The sequence below is a fragment of the Ascidia mentula genome, chromosome 7, assembly GCF_947561715.1.
Source record: "Ascidia mentula chromosome 7, kaAscMent1.1, whole genome shotgun sequence".
Taxonomy (NCBI): Eukaryota; Metazoa; Chordata; class Ascidiacea; order Phlebobranchia; family Ascidiidae; genus Ascidia; species Ascidia mentula.
Window position 1 is genome coordinate 12,367,813 of NC_138572.1, and position 21,565 is coordinate 12,389,377.

The 21,565-nt window shown below is 38.6% G+C and overlaps 2 protein-coding genes and 1 pseudogene across 9 annotated transcripts; 2 read left to right on the forward strand and 1 right to left on the reverse strand.

Moving 5' to 3' along the window:
• The first annotated feature begins 191 nt into the window (after window positions 1-191).
• LOC145908170 (uncharacterized) lies at window positions 192-13,970 on the forward strand. Its single transcript, XM_082995372.1, has 20 exons — window positions 192-253; window positions 1,370-1,459; window positions 1,518-1,720; window positions 9,275-9,409; window positions 9,475-9,630; window positions 9,693-9,746; window positions 9,922-10,156; window positions 10,387-10,562; window positions 10,622-10,690; window positions 10,759-10,956; window positions 11,016-11,084; window positions 11,402-11,620; window positions 11,818-11,898; window positions 11,966-12,139; window positions 12,222-12,281; window positions 12,347-12,451; window positions 12,908-13,006; window positions 13,135-13,299; window positions 13,354-13,425; window positions 13,493-13,970. The coding sequence occupies exons 2-20, from the start codon at window positions 1,411-1,413 to the stop codon at window positions 13,958-13,960; spliced, it is 2,787 nt and encodes a 928-aa protein (XP_082851498.1). The 5' UTR covers window positions 192-253; window positions 1,370-1,410; the 3' UTR covers window positions 13,961-13,970.
• LOC145908765 (uncharacterized) lies at window positions 4,593-7,134 on the reverse strand (annotated as a pseudogene).
• LOC145908171 (uncharacterized) lies at window positions 8,956-21,563 on the forward strand. Of its 8 annotated transcripts, XM_082995378.1 has the most exons (20): window positions 14,939-15,075; window positions 15,214-15,382; window positions 15,777-15,987; window positions 16,602-16,736; window positions 16,814-16,969; window positions 17,029-17,082; window positions 17,438-17,672; window positions 18,298-18,473; window positions 18,547-18,615; window positions 18,862-19,038; window positions 19,104-19,172; window positions 19,518-19,736; window positions 19,799-19,879; window positions 19,949-20,122; window positions 20,212-20,259; window positions 20,337-20,450; window positions 20,501-20,599; window positions 20,674-20,838; window positions 20,899-20,970; window positions 21,041-21,563. In XM_082995378.1, the coding sequence occupies exons 5-20, from the start codon at window positions 16,829-16,831 to the stop codon at window positions 21,416-21,418; spliced, it is 2,271 nt and encodes a 756-aa protein (XP_082851504.1). In that variant the 5' UTR covers window positions 14,939-15,075; window positions 15,214-15,382; window positions 15,777-15,987; window positions 16,602-16,736; window positions 16,814-16,828; the 3' UTR covers window positions 21,419-21,563. The 8 variants fall into 8 exon arrangements, 7 of the variants coding, with proteins under 7 accessions (XP_082851506.1, XP_082851499.1, XP_082851502.1 ...); XM_082995373.1 differs by lacking the exons at window positions 15,214-15,382; window positions 15,777-15,987 and adding an exon at window positions 14,695-14,814 and having other exon boundaries at window positions 14,873-15,075; XM_082995377.1 differs by having other exon boundaries at window positions 15,214-15,987.
• The last annotated feature ends 2 nt before the right edge of the window (window positions 21,564-21,565 follow it).

The window sequence follows — 21,565 nt, forward strand, 5'->3', positions numbered from 1 at the left end:
GCGTTCGATCTCATTGAAGCTAAACCTCATTTAAAAGCAAGGGCAAAGAGGTTTTAGTTGATGCCAACAATTCATGGCAGCTACTTGTATATTAGTTGATGAGAATTATTATCAGGATTACTATTTTTCGCCCTTTATGTTGCATGCTAAATGTAGGGAGAATTATATTGTCAATTGTGTTTTTTGCCGGAAAAGAGAAGAATTAGCAAGTGGCTTCGAAACTTTACCACAAGAAGATCAAGCAAAGCATCAGGTTGGGTTGAATTGGTGGCTCTTTCCGGCCCAATGATTTTCGTAATTTCGACAATGAATGCAAACTCGGAAAAAAGCAGCATTTTGCAATGCATTCAAATAAGTCGTCGATAGTAGTTTAATCAAAGCTTTTTTTGCACTTTTATCTTGTTGTAAGTTGTATCATAAAAGTTTGGGAATGCAGAATTTTTATACAATGCTTATTTATTTTTAGTTTATTACAATATTGGTTAAAGTTTAAAACAGTAAAATCATCCCAATATACTGTGGGATTTATGGTTGCAGTTGCAGTTTTTTCCCAATATATTAAGCGTCCTTTTTAAATAAGTACCGTATTTACTCGATTGTAAGCCGCGGCTTATAAAGTTTTTAACCTACCGTTTGTGCGGCTTACAAACGAGGGCGGCTTACATTATTCAATGTCACGCCGATATTTTGTCTGCGCTCTGTTTTTTAATGAAATTTACCATCAACTCGCTTCATCGTACCAATACGTTTTATCTCCCAAGATTTTCTGCGTATCTCACAATTTTAAACGACAGATTTGTTGACTATTATTGTTGTAGGGCACCTAAGTTTGTCTTTAACATTAACGTGCGGCTTATATTAATTTTTGAACACCTTCACATGCGGCTTACAATCGAGGGCGGCTTACATTCGAGGGAGGCTTACAATCGAGTAAATACGGTAGATGAAAAAAGTATTGGAACAGACAATAGGTTATGAAGTATATTGTCGCATGCCCAGCTTATTTAAAGAGCATGTGACATGGAAATTCAAAATAAAAAAATATTAAACTATGAAATGATCATAACTTTTATCAACTTTTGGCGAAAAAAGTAGCTTGATGCGGTCACTGGTGTGTCTGAAGCACGTGTTTTTTGGGTTGGCGCGCATTTTTAATTCATTTTGTCTTCCCTTGATCCCAAGATCTGAAAACTCATTTGGGCGATCCTGTCTGTCTTGTGGTTCCATGAAACACTTTTGCATTTAAAATTATTTTTTTGTTTTGAGATGCTTTTATTTTTATTTTTTTATTACTGTTATTCACTACTGCATTCTCTCAATTAACTTACACAAACAATTAGATAAAAAACAACATAGTTGAATAACGTAGGAGCATATTTTGGTATTCGTTTGTCCATTTTTGTCAACGCAATGTCGTCATTCGTTGAAAAGACATATGAAGGACCGGATACAAGTAAAGGTAGGAATATTATTTTGCCATTTTGCTCAAACCTTACATTATATTTATTTAATTGCAGCCGTTTGCATAACAAAGCCCACAATGGTGAGGAATCAAACTTATCAAGTAATTGATGCCCAAGCGATTAAATCTGTGTTTGGAAGAAAAGATGTTCGAGATTGTCCGGTTGCAATATATTCAGTTACTGGAATGCTTAGGAAAGGAAAATCATTTTTCCTCAATTTGATGATGAGATATTTGGAGTTTCGTCGCTGGAGCAAAGTAGGTTTTTAACGTGACGTCTGGAGCATGATTTTGCTGTAGGCTACAATAGTTGCGAAATGCAAACTGTCTGTGTTGATTATAACAGCTGCGATTTGCCCAGTAAAATCTGCACTGCCTGGAACGTGCCGAATGCCATGTGCCAGATTACAATTTTTCCCCTATTAGTGAACGCGACTCTGTCCCCTGCTGTTTGAACCAGTAATTGACACAACGTCAGTTTTCTTTTATAAACGAACATACACTTGGTACAGCACATAATGTCAACAACAATAACAACACCAACGTACCAACTTTTGGGGTTCCATGTCAGAATTAATCCTTTTTGATACATTTAACACGACTTATTCGTTTTTGACAGCTGGATCTTATTCAAATAGACACAGTAAATGATAAGCAAAGTGGAGCCAATAATATGAATTGTGTAAACCGTTTGGTCAGCAAAGTCGTCTGATAGTCACACCAGCGGCACTGATGAGACCTTATAGGTCGAAACAGTGGCCATCTGTCTGCAGCTTACACAGTAAATCAAGTTACCTTGAGGATGATATGCAGTCGTTCGAGTCTTTCGACAACCCACCAACCGTGCTGCTCCATAAATAAAATAGATTCGAAGTTAACACCCCGATCTGAATGGATTATGGCCGGTAAGCGGGGCACCGTAAACTAACGATGAAACATTGTTCGGGCAACGTCTTTTGTCCTTTGCGCGCACATCTTTAGTGAATGTTTCGCAAGCAATCAATAGGTATTGATTACCACTGGAGGTCATCGGTAGTGGTCCCATTATGTCGACCTCCACTCGCATTATGGGCAGCATCTTCCCGAAAAGAACCAACGGAGCACGGGGTGTTACAGTATAAACTTCTTACTTCGTTGGCAGTGGCGACAAGGACGGACATAAGCTTCCACTTCGGCTCTCCACCCGGGCCAGAAATGTCTTTCTTCGATATTCGAACAGGTTTTTGCCATTCCAAACCACCCAGTGGTGCGTCGTGCAAAGCGGACATAATCGTTTCTCTGGTGGTCTGTGGAGTGATAAGGCGGTAAACACTCGCGCCCGGTTGATGTAAGGAGTCACTTGTTTGATACAACAAGTTGTTTTGAACAATTAATCGTCCGAATTGCCCCCAAAGGTGTTTGGTTATCGTCGAGGCAGATCTTACAGTTCAGTAAGGTAGCCTCTTGTTTAACTACCTGAAAGCCGGAAATATTTCCGGGTCGTCTTGTCGGAATTTTTTTATTTGCTTATACGACAGACCTATGAAGCGACGCAAGTCCAAGGAATAAACGTCACTTCTACCGTTTTGCTGATCGTTGGTGGCGCACGAAGCGTCGACCGGAGAAGGCAGTGCATCTTCTTCCTCATTGGTCGAATGACTCAGTGCATCGGCGTTGCCGTGTTTCTTTCCTGGGCGATGAATTAGTACGAAGTCGTACTCAGCAAGGCGTTCGAACCAGCAAGCATTTTACGAGACTTCCACAACTACGTAAGAGACGAATGGTCAGTCTGCAGCAGAAAATGCCTGCCAAGCAAGTAACATCTATACTATTTAACGGCGTATACTACAGCTAGCAACTATTTTCACGTGGTTGCATAATTGCGCTCGGCCTTCGATAGCAATTTGCTGCCAAAAGCGATCACATGTTTTTTTACATCTACTATCTGAGACAACACACATCTTTGGAAGCGTCGGTATCTGAGACGAAAGTCGATGAAAAGTCTGGGTGCTGCAGAATAGGTGTTTGTGTAAGGCGTCGCTTTAATTCGTCCAATGTATCTTGTTGCTCTTTCCCACACTTAAATGTTCGACCCTTATCTGTAAGCTTGTGCAGTGGACCGGCCACACTAGCATAATCTTTGATAAATCTGCGATAATAAGAGGATCGACAGACACTCCTTCATCGGAAATCTCATGCCCCAAGAAATGTACATACGACTGAAACAGGTTACATTTGGTCGGTTTTAACTTAAGGCCCGCCTCTACTAACCTGTCCAGTACTCTACTTAATCCATGCGCTCTTTGAATGTAGTAGCATACACGATAATATCATCTAGGTATGCCAATGCCCCGAGCATTGTTGAGCATTATTGGTGGTTTCTATTCCTTTCTAGCACTAACAGCATTAACCTCTGAAAGCTAGCAGCGGTGATCGACTAAAGTTTATTTTTAAGTTTTTTGAAGTAAATTCGGTTGACCAACTGGCTTCTTAATTCGCATAGGCCAGTGGGGTTCGTTCCAACCGCTTTGGCTTTAGTGACTATTTCATTCAATTGCATTTCGTACAGGATTTCAGCCTGTTTGGAATATAGTCTTTGTCAACGTTTGTTAAAAAAGTTGCTTCTTAATTTCGTCCGTAGGTTTTATGCGGGCGCAGTAGGATTAAAAACTTGTAAAAACGAGTGAAATTTTCTCCGTTTCTAAAAGAATTGTTTCCAATGTTAAAAGCCATATCCCTGATCGAGAGACATGTTTATGAATCTTTAGTCCTTGTCGTGTGACATCACAGCATACAATTGGTCAGGTTTACAACAGCAGATTCTTTTCGAAACCCTCATTAGTCCGGTTTATATATCATGTCGCACTAAAGCAATCAAGAAAAGCTTTATTTTGAACCAGTCATTGGCCCGTTCTGTGTCACATGGGAGGGGGGCGGAATAGAAAGGGAGCTAGTGATGTGAAAAGAAATCAACATGCGGTGACTATGCGTTCGAGACAATTACGGTGTATGGTGAAATAATGTAAGTGAGAAAAAAGTGGCGTAAGTGGGAAAGGACGCATCCCACGGCAGTATCGGATGAGTCCGTGTCAAGTATGAATGACTTATTGAAGTTAGGGTAGCAAAGGATCGGAGCGGTCGTGAGGTTCCGTTATAACTGAACGAAGGCCTCCTGGCATTGGTCGTCCCACTGGAACCGCTTTCCTTTTTCTGTCTGCCTGTGGAGGGGACCTGCGATCTTCGCATAGTCACGAATAAATTTGCGATAGTAAGATGTTAAGCCTAAAAACAGCCGGATCTCCTTCACATTACGCGGTGTGGGCCATTCGGAAACCGACTGTACTTTGTTGGGGTCGCATCGTATTCCGTCTTTCGATAATACGTGACCTAAAAAAGCCACCTCCTCTTTGAAAAGCGAACACTTAGACGGCTTTAACGTCAGCCCCGCGGTTTGAATTCTCTCTAGGACGTCAGCTAGTCGATTTAAGTGTTGCTCGAAAGTATTGGAGTAAACAATAATGTCATCCAGATACGCTAAGGCACCCCGCCATTCGATCCCGCTTAATACCATGCGCATTAAGCGTTGAAAGGTCGCTGCCGAATTGCATAGACCCATAGGCATTACTTTAAATTCAAACAGGCCGACGTGACTGGTAAACGCAGTTTTCTCTTGTGAAGAGGCATCCATAGCGACCTGCCAATAGCCAGATTTCAGGTCTAGCGTAGAAAAATACGCCGCGTTCGACATTTGGTCAAGGCTGTCGTCTATCCGGGGGATCGGGTAACTGTTCTTTTTAGTTGGCTCGTTTAGCTTGCGATAATCGACACAAAAACGAGTCTCACCGGATTTCTTCCGAACCAACACGATCGGACTGCTCCACGGCGATTTAGACGGCCGAATCAGTCCTTGTTTGTCCATTTCTGCCATAATCTCTTCCACTTTCGCCTTGTTGTGGTGGGGCATGCGGCGGGGTGGCTGTCGCACTGGAGCGTTATTTCCTGTGTCGATCACGTGACGCACAACGTCCGTGCGTCCAAGGTCAACGTCAGATGTTGAGAAGGCGTCCTGGTTGGGGCGAAGAAGGGCAAACAGCTCTTCTCTTTGTTCTTCAGTTAGGTGGTTTCCGATCTGAGCTTACTTTATAATGCACTTAAACGGGTCACGGTTATCCGCTGTTTCGTGTGGCGACACCGAACAAATTTCTGCGCAGCCGCCAAAACAATCCGGGTGTTTACATTTCGCCGACGATCCATCGACTACCACACATGCGCCAGACATTGGACATTCGACATCGCCAAAGGCATAAACAGGCGATGCCTGGGCGATCCTTGACCCGCTTGGTATTTCTACCGCTTCGTCCCCCAAATTCGCGACATGGACCCCAACAGTGTTACTCCGCGCCATCGTTATACTCGTAGCCGTCAACAACCCATATTTTTCCACAAACCCGTCTATTTTCTCAGTTAGAAAAGGGGTTTCCCTGGTGTGCGGCTTTTGGCAAAAGTTTGCTGTGACACATACCTCGGTAAACGCGGGGATAGTGACATCGTCGACGACGTACACCTCGGAAGGTGGTGGCAACGGCACCGGAGAATGCGAGAGTAAGTCATCAATCCTCCCACTCGGAGGGGAAGTTCGACGCAGCCTTTTACCGCCAATTGCTGTCCGCCGGCTCCGACCAAGTTCTTCTTTAAGCACCTGTTTACCCGGTCGTGATGCTCAGCGCTTAAGGAATGCCACATTAGGGTATTAATCAAGCAGACACTGGAGCCGGTGTCCAACAACGCACACATCCTCGTCTGGCCGACCAGTATGTTGACAAACCGCAACGGCGCTGCGGGTGTAGCGGGTTTTTGTGCCGACTTTGGCGCCAAGCATTTGGGTGCATCTCGAGTTATACGTTTTTGGTCGAAGTGACATTTTATCTCCGATGCGCGACGAATCGATCTGGAAAACGAAGGCGTACGTGGTATGTTTTGACGTCTCGTGTTGACGTCCCTTGTGCGCATTGTGTTGTGGTCGTTCGCGCTTTATGGCATCCACTTGAGCTTGTAACGCCGATAAGGTGTCCTCGAGTTGTATGTTCTTTTCCTTGGACCGTTTCTCCATGTCTTCTAACTTTTTTAGTACTAATTCCATCTCTGATGCTTTGGTGTTTACTGCAGCGACTTGGACAAAGCTCGGTGTTTGCGTATTGACAACGACTTGAGCTGCGGCTCTGAATGATCGCTCATACTTGATGGTGATCGGGATAGTGTCCGCGAGGCGCCGGTCTTGCAAGCCTTGCAATAAGGTAATGTGCAGAACCTCATTTTTAAGGGCAGCTTCGATGAAGTTGCTGTAGACACCATCGCCCAGTGCCTGTAGGGCGTAAACGAATTCGCGTGCGGATTCGCCAGGCAATTGCACGCGCCTTATCAGCTCTGCGCGTTGGCGCTCTGCGTGGTTGACCAGTAGCCCTTTGGCGTAATGCGCGTTCTTTGAGGTCCTTGTAGGAAACCTCGAACAAGTTTGCCTCTTTTACTTGTATTGTCCATTTCAAGTCGTTGTCAATGCTTGCCTGGAACAGGTGTCGTTTCATTTCTTCTGAGGCCTCGACGCTCGTACAATAGGACTCAAATACATTAAAATACTGTCCTAGGTCAGCTCCCGGCCGTAAAGGCGGAGGTTGCATTAAAACATTAAAAGCCATTGTTAAGAAAAATCAACCTTTAAAATATCATAAAACCAAAATACACGTAGGGAGTCTTCCCAGTAAAACCAGCCGGGTGTGGTGACAGGGTACTGGCGTGCTCGCCAAGCTGTTACGGAATTATTTCGGCAGCTTTGCAATTCGGCGGTCAGATGTTTTTGGTTGGCGATGTTATCCCCCAATTAACCCTTCTACCTAAATCGGTACTTTGCACAAAGCTGCCTCCCTAATTCTGATACTGCCCAGAACCCTGCAATAACGGCTCACCACAAAGCCAAAGTAACCCAGGCTGATTTAACTTATTGGACGTCGTGTTAAACTAAAACGATTAAAACAATACAAAACGCCAGTAATCAAGATTCCAATAACTCACAACACTGTAACAGAGATGCTAACCACGCGACGCCCAGAAGAAGACTCCCCCGTTTTAGGGAAATCGTTCGTTATACCAAAAGCACCAACCAATCAGGATTCTCTACACGCGGCACACCCGGGGCATACAAAAATAAGTGGAGCGTTAAATAATAGGAAAGGGAGGGGAGACGAAGGTAATAAATTAGTGTGGTGAAAGTAAGTGAAGTGCGAGACTGAAAATCAATATACGTGGGTAAAACAATATATTTAATGAAGTGGTACCAACGAAAGAAAACAGTGAAATTACAAGGTGCCAGGAAAAAAGGGGAAAACAATGAAATACAAACAATAACAATAACTAACAAAAGTGTACGGTGACGTGGAGTAAATAAAATTCGTTACAAATGAAAACATGAACGATTAAGGGAAATGTCAAATAAACAAATCCAATCTTATAAGGTGCAATATCTGATCGCAAGTTCTTTTGCGCTATACTGGTAAGCCATGAACTTTATTTACCATTGCTGAAAAGCTAGCAGCGGTTTTTAGTCAGTGACCAACTTGAATTTATTCCGTGCAGGAACTAATGCAAGAGTTGTTGTACGCCTTGGACTAGTAACATGGTTGCAATTTGCGCAAGAGGGTGTATAGGTGTGCTGCTTTCACCAAGGCCAGGATGTCCTGGGTTCAAGTCCCGGTAAAAAAACAAAAAAAATAACGAAAAAATTAATAAAACGGCTGTAGTGATTGATTTCCCTAAAGAAAGCCTCTCCTTTGTAGTGTACGGCAACGTAAATTTGACCATTTTGCGGTAGCTGTTGGTCCGAATAATTTGTTTTTTTCGCTGCCGTTGCTTGTGCAGAAACAGCCCCGTAAATAACAAATTTGGGGGATTGGTAGACAAATGTTTACTTCTTGAACCATTTTGTGGACAGCTACAGCGTCTTTCATATTTTACCCTTTTAAGACCTGGTCTGTCTCCAGGGTCCTGACGTAAGTTAAAGTCTTCTTTAATACGTCCTCTAACAATCCATCCAACAAACAGTGACGTTTGACATCTGCGTGCGGTGTCGAGTTGATTATGTCATCATTAATTTGTATCTGCAATTTCTTGTCAGTCACGATTGTTCGCATGCTACAACCCAGAAAATGCCCAAAGAAACTGATTTAATGCAACATCCCAATAATATTACCTTCACAACATAAAATAAACAATACGAAACCACACACAAGCAACATACAAGGTCAGACTGCACGATGATACAGTCTAAAGGAAAAGTTCGGTTTTATATTTTAGTTTTTTTTACTTCTAAGTACTATGAAGAAATCAGAAATTGATGTTTGAGCATACCAGTTATGTTTCTTATATGATAGAGTCTGCTGGAATATTAGAAACATTTTCGTCCTTTATTGTTTACCTGGGGCGACGTACAAAACCGAAACTATCTTATCTTTACAGGAAATCCGTTTACACTTTGGATATTGCTCCACATAAGCAGCTATGACCATTGCACTAATGTACCCAAATAAATGTGTCATTCTGTTAACAAAAACTTTAAATTTTGGTAACTGAAAAATTTTGCGATTTAATAATACGTTGTAAATGAATGGGTTTACTGTTTGTATATAAAGAAGGAAATTCTCCCAAAATTTGTAAGTCGACGACAGTAAGCATATATAATGTAACGGGATAAAAAGAAACAGACGTACACTTGTATATTTAGAAATAGGGCAAGTGGGCCTTACTACCATCAGGTACCATAAAGAATTATGCAATACATTTCAGAAAAGCGAGTGGAGAAATAATGGAGAAGCTGTTCTAAATAAGAGTTTTGCGTGGCGTGGTGGAACTGAAAGGAGCACTGAAGGAATATGGGTTTGGAATGAACCTTTCTGGTTTAAAAACGAAAAGCACGAAAAGGTATTAAATTTGGAATTTAACGAAGTATACTTTAATTGTTCTTGAGCAATAATTGGTTCCAACAGATTGCAGTATTTTTGATGGATACGCAGGGAGTTTTTGACAAGCAAAGTTCTGAATCATCCGATTCTGTGTTGTTTTCTCTTTGTACTTTTTTGAGTTCCTACCAAATCTTTAATCTAAAAGACAAAATTAGCAAAGCTGAATTGGATTATATGAAGGTTGATGCAAATATACTTTGAATTATGTCAAACAAAATTTTAACATATTCAAGTAATCACAGGTTTTCGCGGAGTTCGGAAGAAATGTTTATGGGAGGGACATGAAATCGTGCCAGGTAAATAATTCATTTACGTGTCATGAAATGTTTTAATTTGATAACTTTTATGACACTGGGGTTGAGATGTAACTGGTATTACTATTGATTACACAGACGATTCATATCAAAAGTAGTATTTGCAACTTTCTAATATAGCAATAGTACCGATAACTTTTTTTCCCGATGGAATCAGACACTTCTTTTTTTGATGAGAGATTGGCAAGAAATGGATTTCGACTTTGGATTTGAAGGAGGAACCAAATATATTGAAGGAGTTTTAGATCCTCGACAAGACCAATCCCCTGAGTATAGAGCCTTGTGTGAAAATATTCAAGTATCATTTAAGGATGTAAAATGTGCTTTGCTTCCATATCCTGGAAACAAAATCGCTAGAAGAAAGAAAGAAGATCCTCCCGCCCTTCTGAAAGGTTGTAAAATTAGACAAAACAAAACACAATTATTTATTTTAATTTAGATAAAATGTATGAAATGTAGAATTCCCGGAAATGTAATCTGCGCGTGCACCAACATTTTTGACAATTGACTTTTTTTGTGATTTCGATTCATTGGTAGCTCAACTAACGCCGCCACATGCCAATAAAAATGTACATTAATAACATAAACGTACAAACCTCAACGATTATTTGCCTTTGTTAAGATGTTGACATTGAGTTTCTGGAAGAGTCAGAGAGGATTTTTGAAGTGATGTTTGAAAAAATTGAGTTACGAATGTTAGGTGAATCACCAGCTCTTGGAGAAGACATTGTCAATCTGGCCACGACTTTTTCAAACAAAATAAAGCAAGGTCACTTTGAAGCTGATTCCCTGATTGAGGTTTCATGCCATACGTTTGTTGAATTGAAATATTTGCATAACACGTAAATAATGCTCAGGCTTTTTCGACAACTGTTATGAAAAAACTTGTTGGAACGTGTGAGGATCTCTTTTACGGAAAAATAGAAGTAAAATATTTAAAATCAAATTCATAAACCATTGTCACATTTTTTCCACGCAATAATTTCGGTTACAGAATCTTGCAGTAACAAATATTACTGACGAAAAGTACGAAATACATCTACACACGACAGCTGTAAAGGAAGTCATGACACATTTCAACAATGAGCACAAAATGGGACAGAACGCAATGGTTGAACAATGTGGAATTGATTTTGAAAGAACTCTTCGGCAAAAAGAGTTCTGGTTCGACAATTGTCACGAACTATCAAAGGTTTTCAAGAACTCGCAATGCAAAACAAATTAAACTTACTTTAAAAACTTGCTTTTTAGATTGGTGTTTCGGACTTATATCGAGCACTGATAGAAGATTGCTCAGACAGTTTCCTCACTTGCTCTAAGGTTTCAAAATTTGTTTGTTCATTTTATCCGTCAACAAGATAAATCCGAAATGTGTTGATTTGCATTTGTTTCTTTAACTTCTCTTACCTTAGATTGAGTTGATGTTGTGTGAATGTTAGGTTACAAACTTTTATATAAAAATTTTTTTTTTATGAAGTCATAATATTGGAGAGCTGCAGACTTGTAAGGTCTCATCAGTGCAGCTGTGGACAGTGGCACTGTGCTAGCTTTTACACAAGCGGGCACACTAATTTCCACTTTGTGGTACCTTTCGGTCAACGTCGACCCGTTTGGTACCCTGTTTTTACTTCACTTAGGTAAAGTACGAGGAACAGTTAGGGAGAAAAAAATACTTAACCGACGAAATATTGGAAAAGGAGTTAAAAAAACTCCGAAATGACGCTCTCTACATGTTTCAACAAGTAGTAATTGCTAACTCTCTCAACGAAGAAATTCACTACCAATATTACAAACTGCTTGAACAAAAGCTGAATTTGCTGCAAAGAATTATTCGTGAAGACAATCAAATTCAACAGGTGAGAAAAACAAAAGTGCGTGACGAGAAAACATGGAAATTTCAACAAAACTTTTCCCATTCTTATTCATTTATGACAAGTCCAGGTGAAGTAGCATTTCAGTTCACCTGATTTTTTAAATAATGCGAATCGAAATATATACTTGTCCGCACCTAATTCATACGTTGTTCTCAAAGTTATATCATTTGTCTTCCAAGGCGACTTACTGTTTGGAAGCTCAGTGTGGATGTTTGAAGGCAACAAACGAATTCTTATCAGACGCAATTAAAGAGCAATTAGTAATGAAACAAATTTTTATTCAAGTCTTGCGATTGCATTACTTAGTGAAAAACTACCTTCTCATAGGATTCTGAACATTTGAAAAACACCCTTGAAAAATCGCAAACAACCACAAAAGCAAAGTTTGACCAACATCTCCTCTTGATACCAGATAATGTAAAAGAGAAAATTTCACAAACCTTTATGTCTAAAGTTGAGAAGTACAGAGAGTTGAAGTTAAAATTGCAAGAAAAGTACCTGGTATGCTGGTATTGCCGTCTTAATGTTTTGTTAAAATCAAAGAGTTTTTCGTGTGTGTTGATAATCTTTTATTTTACAACAGAGTTTTGACACAGATGGACAAACAGAAATACAAATTTGTGAAAGCAAAGGACGTAAAAAGGTTCTGCAGTGTTTTTTTTCTAAACTGCATACTTTTAAATTACAATATATATAAACAATTTGCAGTTAAAGACAAAAGGGAAATTGTCCAAGTTGAAGGAACTGAAAAAGGCAAAATCAGCCCAAGAATGTGTTCAAAACTTGTTAGATATTGAAGCTTGGTGCAATGAGGTTAGATAGGTGACGTTGATAAGCAATGTAGAGCCAATAATATGAATTTGTGTATAAGCTGCAGACAGATGGCCACTGTTTCGACCTAAAAGGTCTCATCAGTGCAGCTGGTGTGACTATCAGACGACTTTGCTGACCAAACGGCCAAGCAAAGACTTCCACTTTGTGGTGACTATACAGTCACCGTCATCCGTTGGGCACCAAACTAGGTGCAACCTTACGGAGCAAACAAGGTGGAAACACTACGGCCAAGCAAGCTCAACCAATAGTGCCGTCAGGCCCCGTGTCACAATAATCATATGATAAGCAATGTGGAGCCAATAATATGAACACCAGCTCACACCAGCTGCACTGATGAGACCTTTTAGGTCGAAACAGTGGCCATCTGTCTGCAGCTTATACACAAATAGGTGATGTTGTTGTGTTTTAAAATGATTTATTGCATGTTTTTCTTAGGTGAATAAACCACTTTCTGATTTGAGAACAGGGATTCATAAACTAAGAAAGATAAACCAAGAAAATAAAACAAATCAAGAAAAAGGGTCGGAGAAAAAGGTAAACAAAATTTCAAAATACACGCACAAAGCAAACTTTGACGTTGCGTTTTTGACTTTTGAATTGTTGCATATTTGTCGTACCGTCAAGTGCCCATATGTTTAGAAAAAAAAATATTTTCAAATCAGATGCCACGCCTTGAGGCTATGTTTTCCACTTCTGTTGAGAAGTTGGTTGAATTCAAAAAAGCAATCCATTTGAATGCAAGCAAGGAAGAAACAGTTATTTTTGATCCAGCCGATATTGCTGATCAGTGGATTGAGTCGCAGAAAATATACACTGCGATGTGTTGGGTAGATTTTTAACTTAGTATATTTAAACTTTCCGCTTACACTTTTTGCATTAAGGATGTTGAAATGGAAGTAGCACAAAAGGTGAAAAGACTTTTTGTTCAGAAATACAATGAAGACGTGAGGAAGGTTGGTTTCTGTAAAAAAATGGTCCTTTGTTGTTTTGAGATTTTTGATTCAAATTTAAATATTTTAGATTCTTGACAGAAAAAGTGCTTCTGAGGAAGATTTATTGAATCACCGCAAAGAGATTTTATCTCAGTTCCAAAGGAAACTCAAAGCAAAGGAAAAATTTCGCAAGGAAATTGCCAATATTGTTTGCAAACAACTGGAAACAGTGTTGGAAGCAAACTTGTCCGATTGGATTGTGATTAATAACTTTCACAGATCTCTTTACGATAGAAAGTACCATATAGTTGATAGATATCTCCAGAGATTTGTTTCATTTTTTTCGGCACTCTTTGATGGATCCAAAGAAAATATACGGGTGATGGCGATACCTAAAGATTGGCAATTTGTTAAAATGGGTGAATTTATGCCGCAGTATACAAACCTAAATGATATAAATCAGGCCTTTCAAATAACCATTGCCCAGAAAATACGCCAATTATTCGGTCATGATATGAATGCACAAGTAGTTGACATTCCTAATGCGTGTAACTAGTGACTAATTAGAGTGTCTCATTATTAACTATTAGGTCAAAATTAAATGATTTTTTACGTCACTGAGCCTAAACCTCTTGTGTCTGACTTCGTTTGCCTTCATTGTAAGCATGTAGAGTATATTTATGAAGAAAATTTGCAGTTAATGAAAATTATTGCAAAATAGAAAAGTAAATACTGCGATGAAAAATTTACGCCCCGGTCTTTAAGCGGGTTCTAATTTTGCAGCTCTTATAAGCAGATCGACTTCAACCACTCTCGCGACATTTGTGCGTGATTGTCTATTTAATATCGCATTGTACGTTTCTAGAAATTAGTTGTGTGGTGACGAATGCGTGAGTAACTTGCGTCGATTGACTTTTTCTAAGCTGGATCAATGTGCCGAGTCATTGTAAAGCGCATTACTAAAGTACGCCACAGTAGAGTATTTTCCAAATAGTGTATTTCCAATATCTTGTTGTTAGAGAACACGTTAACTTTTATTTCGCCACGTACTCTTTAGTTTAGTGTTTAGATGAATGTGCTGTATTGTGCAACGTCTTTTTATAATTTCTATTCCTTTTATTTGAGATCAGTTTTAAAATAGTGTAAAATTTCTGATCTTGTGCATTACAGTATATAACGGAACTAACTTTCTACTTTTTCTAACGATTAAATTAGTTGGTTTATTAAGATTGGAGTCACTTGTTTTTCCGATCACTAATAATTGTTGCGTTTTTTTTATGTTTTAGTTTGAAAACAGGGTAAATATTGTAGGTGTTAGTCACGTGACCACACAAATTTTGCATTCACTTCCGCCATATAAAATGTCGTCATTGGTCAATGACTCATTTGAAGGATCGGAGTCAAGTAAAGGTGATTTTGATATTTTGCCATTGTTTATAAAATCTCACAAATATTTATTTTCTTGCAGCTGTCTGCATAACAAAGTCAGTTGAACTGAACGAGCGAGTATTTCAAGTGGTTGACGAACAAGCAATTACATCTGTGTTTGGAAGAGAGGATGTTCGAGATTGTCCGGTTGCAATATATTCCATAACAGGAACTCTAAGGAAAGGAAAATCATTTTTTCTTAATTTGATGATGAGATATTTGGAGTTTCGTTGCCAGAACAAAGTATGTTGTTTGATATTTATTTGACTCCGTGCAAAATACTTGGAGTTAATTACTTGAAATAGAAAAGCCAAAGCTAATATGCTATTAATCATGTTACCTAGAGTACACGTTTCGAACACTAACTGCATTCATCGTCAGTACTATGATGAGCTACACGAAGCAGAGCACTAAGGCAGACATGGGAGAGAACGGGCAGAAAAAACACAACAACACCAAGCAACATGTCGGAGGCGCACCACGTTACAGCAGCAGGGACGTCATCAGATGATATGTCTCAAGCTGCAGTGAGGACCTAAATGTTAAACAGGTTTGGATCAGTCATCTATGATCAATGATGGTTTGTGGTGCTGGATGTGCAGTGTTTCGAGAATTAGCAATTCGGATATGGTGTTTTGCATGCAGTCATTGACATTGCAACACCATCAACCTGTTGGTAAAGTCTACCCTGAAATTGGAAGACCACGCGCAACCTTGCGGTTCGCATGAAGGAGCATTCTCCCTCAACTAATGCTGAAAGCAAAGTCAGCAACCATCTGTGCGAAAAATCGGACCATTCTATTAATTTATATTCACCCAAAGTTCTACATAATTGTAACATTAAATCCAAATAGCTAACTCTCGAAACACTGCACATCCAGCACCACAAACCATCATTGAACATAGATGACTGCCCCAAACCTCTATAACTGTTCAACATTTAGGTCCTCATTGAAGCTTGACACATCTCATCTGTCGACGTCGCTGCTGTGTTGTTGATGCTGCTGTAACTTGATGCGCCTGCGGCGTGTTGCTTGGTATTGTTGTGATTTTCTTCTGCTCGTTTAGTCCTATGTCTACCTCGGCCCTCTGCTGGGTGTAGCTCATTTTGGTACTGATGATGAACGCAGTTAGTGTTCGAAACGTCTACTATAGGTAACAAGAATAATAGCATATTAGATTTGGCTTTTATATTTCAAGTATTTGACTTCTATTGTCAAAAATGTCTACTTTTACCGCAAAACTGCAGATGTTGGCCAGGCGATCACCGCCCTTTCCGTAATAATAAACACGCAAAGCACTTGCTTCTAATACAGTGTAAAGTGCTATTTCTAGTTTCTAGTTGATCGGTGGCGCTGCATCTTAATTAGTCCTCTGCACAAAATGCCTTCAAACACGCTCCTAAATTTCATAGACAGTAGAACACAACACACACTTGTATTCGACTCGGAACGACCAGTGGAACAGAAGCGGTTTCAAATTGTTTTGCGACCAAGATTAATCAAGTTGACTGCCCGTTGTGAGAACACCACATCTATCAGTTGCCTTAATATTATTATTCCAATAAAATCTTATTAAAACATATGACAACAACTAGAAACTCAACACTAAGTAAACATTACCACGCGGTGTACGCGCGCACGGTTACTGCATGCGCAGCCTTCTCTCATACAACGACGAGAGTTGCGCCTAACTGGATATGACCTGGCAATTTGACTTGGTCTACAACTAAACATAAACAAAGAGAAAATTTAAACGCGCTTTGTTAGGAAAGCGAGTGGAGGAATAATGGAGAAGCGGTCCTAAACAAGAGTTTTGCGTGGCGTGGTGGAACTGAAAGGAGCACTGAAGGAATATGGGTTTGGAATGAACCTTTCTGGTTTCAAAACAACAAACACAAAAAGGTATAAATTCAAGTTTACTTACAAACTTACGATACATTAAGTAAAGGTTTGCTGATAATGCAATAATGTTCTCACAGATTGCAGTGTATTTGATGGACACACAAGGAATTTTTGACAAGCAAAGTTCTCAATATTCTGATTCGTTGATGATTTCTTTTTGTTCTTTTCTCAGTTCATATCAAATCTACAATCTGAAGGACAAAATAAGCAAAGTGGATCTCAAACATTTAAAGGTAGGTAAATAATATTCATCTGCTTAGCAATTAATTTAAAATTATTTGTTAAATTTCAGAGTTTTTCGGAGTTTGGAGATAATTTTTTTCACAAGAACAACAAACCATGTCAGGTTGTACATTCTAATGCGTAAACTAAGATGTTGCGGTTTTAAATTTGTGGAATTAGTGTTTTTTTATTAGTTTAAATTGATATAGTCACCACAAGTTTTTGTCTTTGCTTGGCCGTTTGGTCAGCAAAGTCGTCTGAAAGTGATGTGACCTTTTGGGTCGAAACAGTGGCCCTCTGTTTGCAGCTTACTCAATAATAAGGACGTCCTACGTCTCAGTGAAAATGTTGAAAACATGCAGGTCACGTTCCTTTTAAAATAGAACTCAAGGTCACAATAATAGATTTTGCGAAGGAATTATATTTTGATAACTTATTACAAGGTTTTCGTCTTGATCATTTATTTTATACTTAATCAGACACTTCTCTTTTTGATGAGAGATTGGCAAGAAATGGATTTCAAATTCGGATTTAAAGGAGGAACCAAATATATCAAGGAAGTTTTGGACCCCCGACAAGAACAATCAAATGAATATAAAATGTTGTGCAAAAACATTCAGGCATCTTTCAAAGATGTAAAATGTGCTTTGCTTCCCTATCCTGGAGATACAATAGCTAAAAGAACGGAACAACATCCTCCCGCATATCTAAAAGGTAATGGTTTAAAGCATTTAAAGTTAACATATGTCCCAAACTGACAAAGTGTTTCATCACATTATCACCAAGTGGTTTATGCTAATTTATCTTTAATACGCGTTTCTAAAATTGCGTAGTGCAGGTACTATCGTGCTTATCCCCGTAGGTTGTTATTTAAAACATCTACATAAGTAATATCTGACACCTGATAAAAGGCCAACATCCAACCCAAAATCAATGTATCAGTTTAATAATTACCAATCGCACTAAAAAAAATCGCTACAAGCCACGCGTACAAACGTACAAAAGTATTTTCATATCTTAAATATCCCATATATCTTTCATTTTATGCAAAACGTATGTGGCTTATATAGAAAAACAAAAGTCATTTGTGTGCGGATCACACTGTGACTAATATGGAAAGGTGGGTCGCAGAGAGTGAAAAAAAAGGCCGACCGGGCATCTAATTGTCTTCCGTGCATACGAGCGAATAGCACGTTCGATGTAAATGAGTTGAACTGGGTTTACAGCGTGACTATCGTCCAACGTTCATTAAAAACGGGTGATGCCAGGAAGTCATATTACTATGTAACACAACACAATAATTTGTAAATATGACGTTAATGATGCACTTCTTTTTAAGATGTCGCCCAAGAGTTTTTGGATGAATCAGAGAAGATTTTTAAAGTGATGTTTGAAAACATTAATTTACGTATGTTGGGTGAATCACCAGCTGTAGGAGAAGACATTGTCAATCTGGCCACCACACTTTCAAACAAAATCGAGCAAAACCAGTTTGGAGTTGAATCTATGATTGAGGTTTTTTGGCAAACATATTTGTAGGGTTGACTTGTTCGTAATATTTACGTAACACGGAGTTTATTATGTTCAGACCTTCTCATCAACCCTGCTAGGAGGACTGGTGGGAGAGTGTGAGGATCTTTTTCACACAAAAATAAAAGTATTTTCTATTAACCCAAAAGCTTCCTTGGCAAAAACCTATATATATTTAACCGACCTACACCATTTCGGTCTCGTGTACTAAACAGTGGTAATGCACAAAGTGCAATATTTTGAGGTTGGTTAAGTGACCGAAACGTCAAACAAAATATGTTTTGGCTAGAGAAGCATTTTAGTTAATTTAACAATATGCCTCACGAACAATAACGGATGTAGATTTGTACTGCGAGAGGTTTTTGGTTTACAGGATCTTGAAGAAACAATCTTTAGTGACGAAAGTGATAAAATACGCTTGCACGAGACATCTGTGGAAGAAGCTATGAATCATTTCAACGATGAGAAAAATATATTGGTTGGACTTGATTTAAAAGAAACTCTACAGAGAAAACAATTTTTATTCGAAAATTGTCACGAACTATCGAAGGTTTTGACTTACGCAAAAAACACAACAATGCCAAAAATAACCTTCTTTGAAAACTTACTTTTTAGATTGGTGTTTCGGATTTATATCAAGCACTGATAGAAGATTGCTCAGACAGTTTCCTCGCATGCTTTAAGGTTGGTGTCATTTTTTCACTTAGGACATATTGTTTTTCGTTGCTGATTACCAAAACTGCTTCACGAAGTGGGTTTCAGACATATTTTTTGACCTATAAGATTAACTGCAGCTTGTGACTGTGAATTCAATTAGGCCATATACTTTCAGCTTCATGGATTCGTCTGTGTTGGTTGGTACCTAGTTCTGGGTACTCACCGGTCATCCTTGACTGCAAAGAAAAATAATGTGTTCTTGGCCTGTAGTTCAGTTTGTCCAGGGTAATAGTCACCAGCTGCACTGATATGTTACCTAACATAAGTTCACATACAGTGTTTCCCCAAATAAAAGTTGATTTTCTCACACAGCAAAAGTTTGCGCAACTTCTGAAAAGAAAAGGTTACGTAACTGATGTAACTCTTGAAATGGAGATAAGAGATGCTAAGGAATCCACACTTACAATGTTTCAACAAGTAGTGAACAATCACCATCTTAACGAAGACATCTACAACAAACATTACAAGTTGTTTATGGAAAGGATTTCTTTGCTACATATGGTTTTTCGCCAAGAAAACCTAATTCAACAGGTAAGAAGAAAACATAATAATAAATGTTAGGTTTTACATCATAACGCCATTTATCTCGCCAGGCCACTCTGTGTTTGATAGCTGAACGTGGTTGTTTAAACGCAACAAATGATTTCTTGTCTGAAGCAACTAAAGAACCATTGGTCGGCTCAGTTTGAATTTGAATACGATTTTTTAAACGCATTTCCATTGAGCAACAAACATTTTTTTAGCATTTTGAACATTTAAAAGAAAAACTTGAATTATTACAAAAAAAAGCCAAAGCAACTTTTGACGAACACCTGCAGTTGATACCTGATGATTTCAAAGTGAAAATTTTACAAACATTTTACCCAAAACTTTATGAATACAATGAGTTAAAACTACAATTGCAAAGTATATATCTGGTATGTATCCAAGTAAAAAAGGTTTAATTTGAATCACTAAAGGCAATTTTTTAAATTTAATTCCTTGTACTTCTATAATTTTTTTTCAGCGTAGTAATGAAGCTGAAAAAGTTGAAATACAAAAGCTGGAAAGCAAGGTACGTGCAAAGGTCCATTAATATTCACGCTGCTTATGACTGTGACGCCATTTCAAGATTGTATGTTGGTGATGCAGATGGAAACAAGGAATGGTTTAAAACGCTTGGTTCGAAAAGAATCAAAACAAGAAAGAAGTCCTGCCCAAGAAGTTGCTTCAAGTTTAAAAGAAGTTTCAGCATATTGCAAGCAGGTGCGACAGTAGTTGTTGTATAGAATTGTTTATGCCATATTATCTCTTAGGTGAAAGAATTACATGTTGTGCTGGAAAACGAGATTAACAAACTGAAAACAATTAGGCGTACGCGATCAAATGAACCCGACCGTGAGCGTGAAAATAAGGTAATTGTTTTTCATTATTACATTTTATAATCTACTAAATCATGAATATACATTACAATTTATTTTTAATTTAGATGACACGGGTTGAGGCCATGTTTTCTGTTCCTGTTGAACATTTGATCAAATTGAAAAAATCAAATAAGTTTAATGCTAGCGACGATGGGTCGTTTATTATTAATCCTTGTAAAATCGTTGACGTCTGGATTGAGTCACAAAAACTACATGAAGAGATGTGTTGCGTAAGTTTTTATTTTGAAGCAAACTGTAATCAACCGGTTAATTATTTTCGATACGTCCAGGATTTTGAATTGACAAGAGCACAGAAGGTCAAGAGATTATTTGCGAAGAAATACAATGAAGATGTAAGAAAGGTGATTTTCTCAGACAAAAAGTATCGTTTTGATGCGGATTGTTTTAATATATTTATGTATTATTTATTAGATTCTTGACAGAAAGCGTGCTTCTGAAAAATACTTAGCTGATCACTGTAAAGAGTGTTTATCTCAATATAACAAAGGACTCACAGCACAGTTTGACGAGAGAATTGCAAACACAGTTTTCAAACAACTGGAAACATTGATCGAAGCAAACTTGTCCCAGTGGATTGTGACCAACAAATTTCACAAATCCCTTTACGATAAAAAGTATCACAAAGTTGACAAATATCGTCAAAAATTTCGATCGATTTTCTCGCCAGTACTTGACAATTCTGATTTTAAAAATGTATGGTTGTTGCCAAAACCCAAACATTGGAAACTTGTTATGGTGGGTGATTATATGCCCGAGTATACAAACCTAAAGGGCATTAAAAGAAATTAAGAAGTTCTTGCTTTTCGTTAAAAATTATTGATTGCGAAGTCACCATTTTATTAAAGGACTGTGTAATAATTAATGCATTTCAAATAAAACTTAGAAGTATGTATTGCATGTTTAACAAACAGCGTAACGAATAAAGCTCTATTTGTC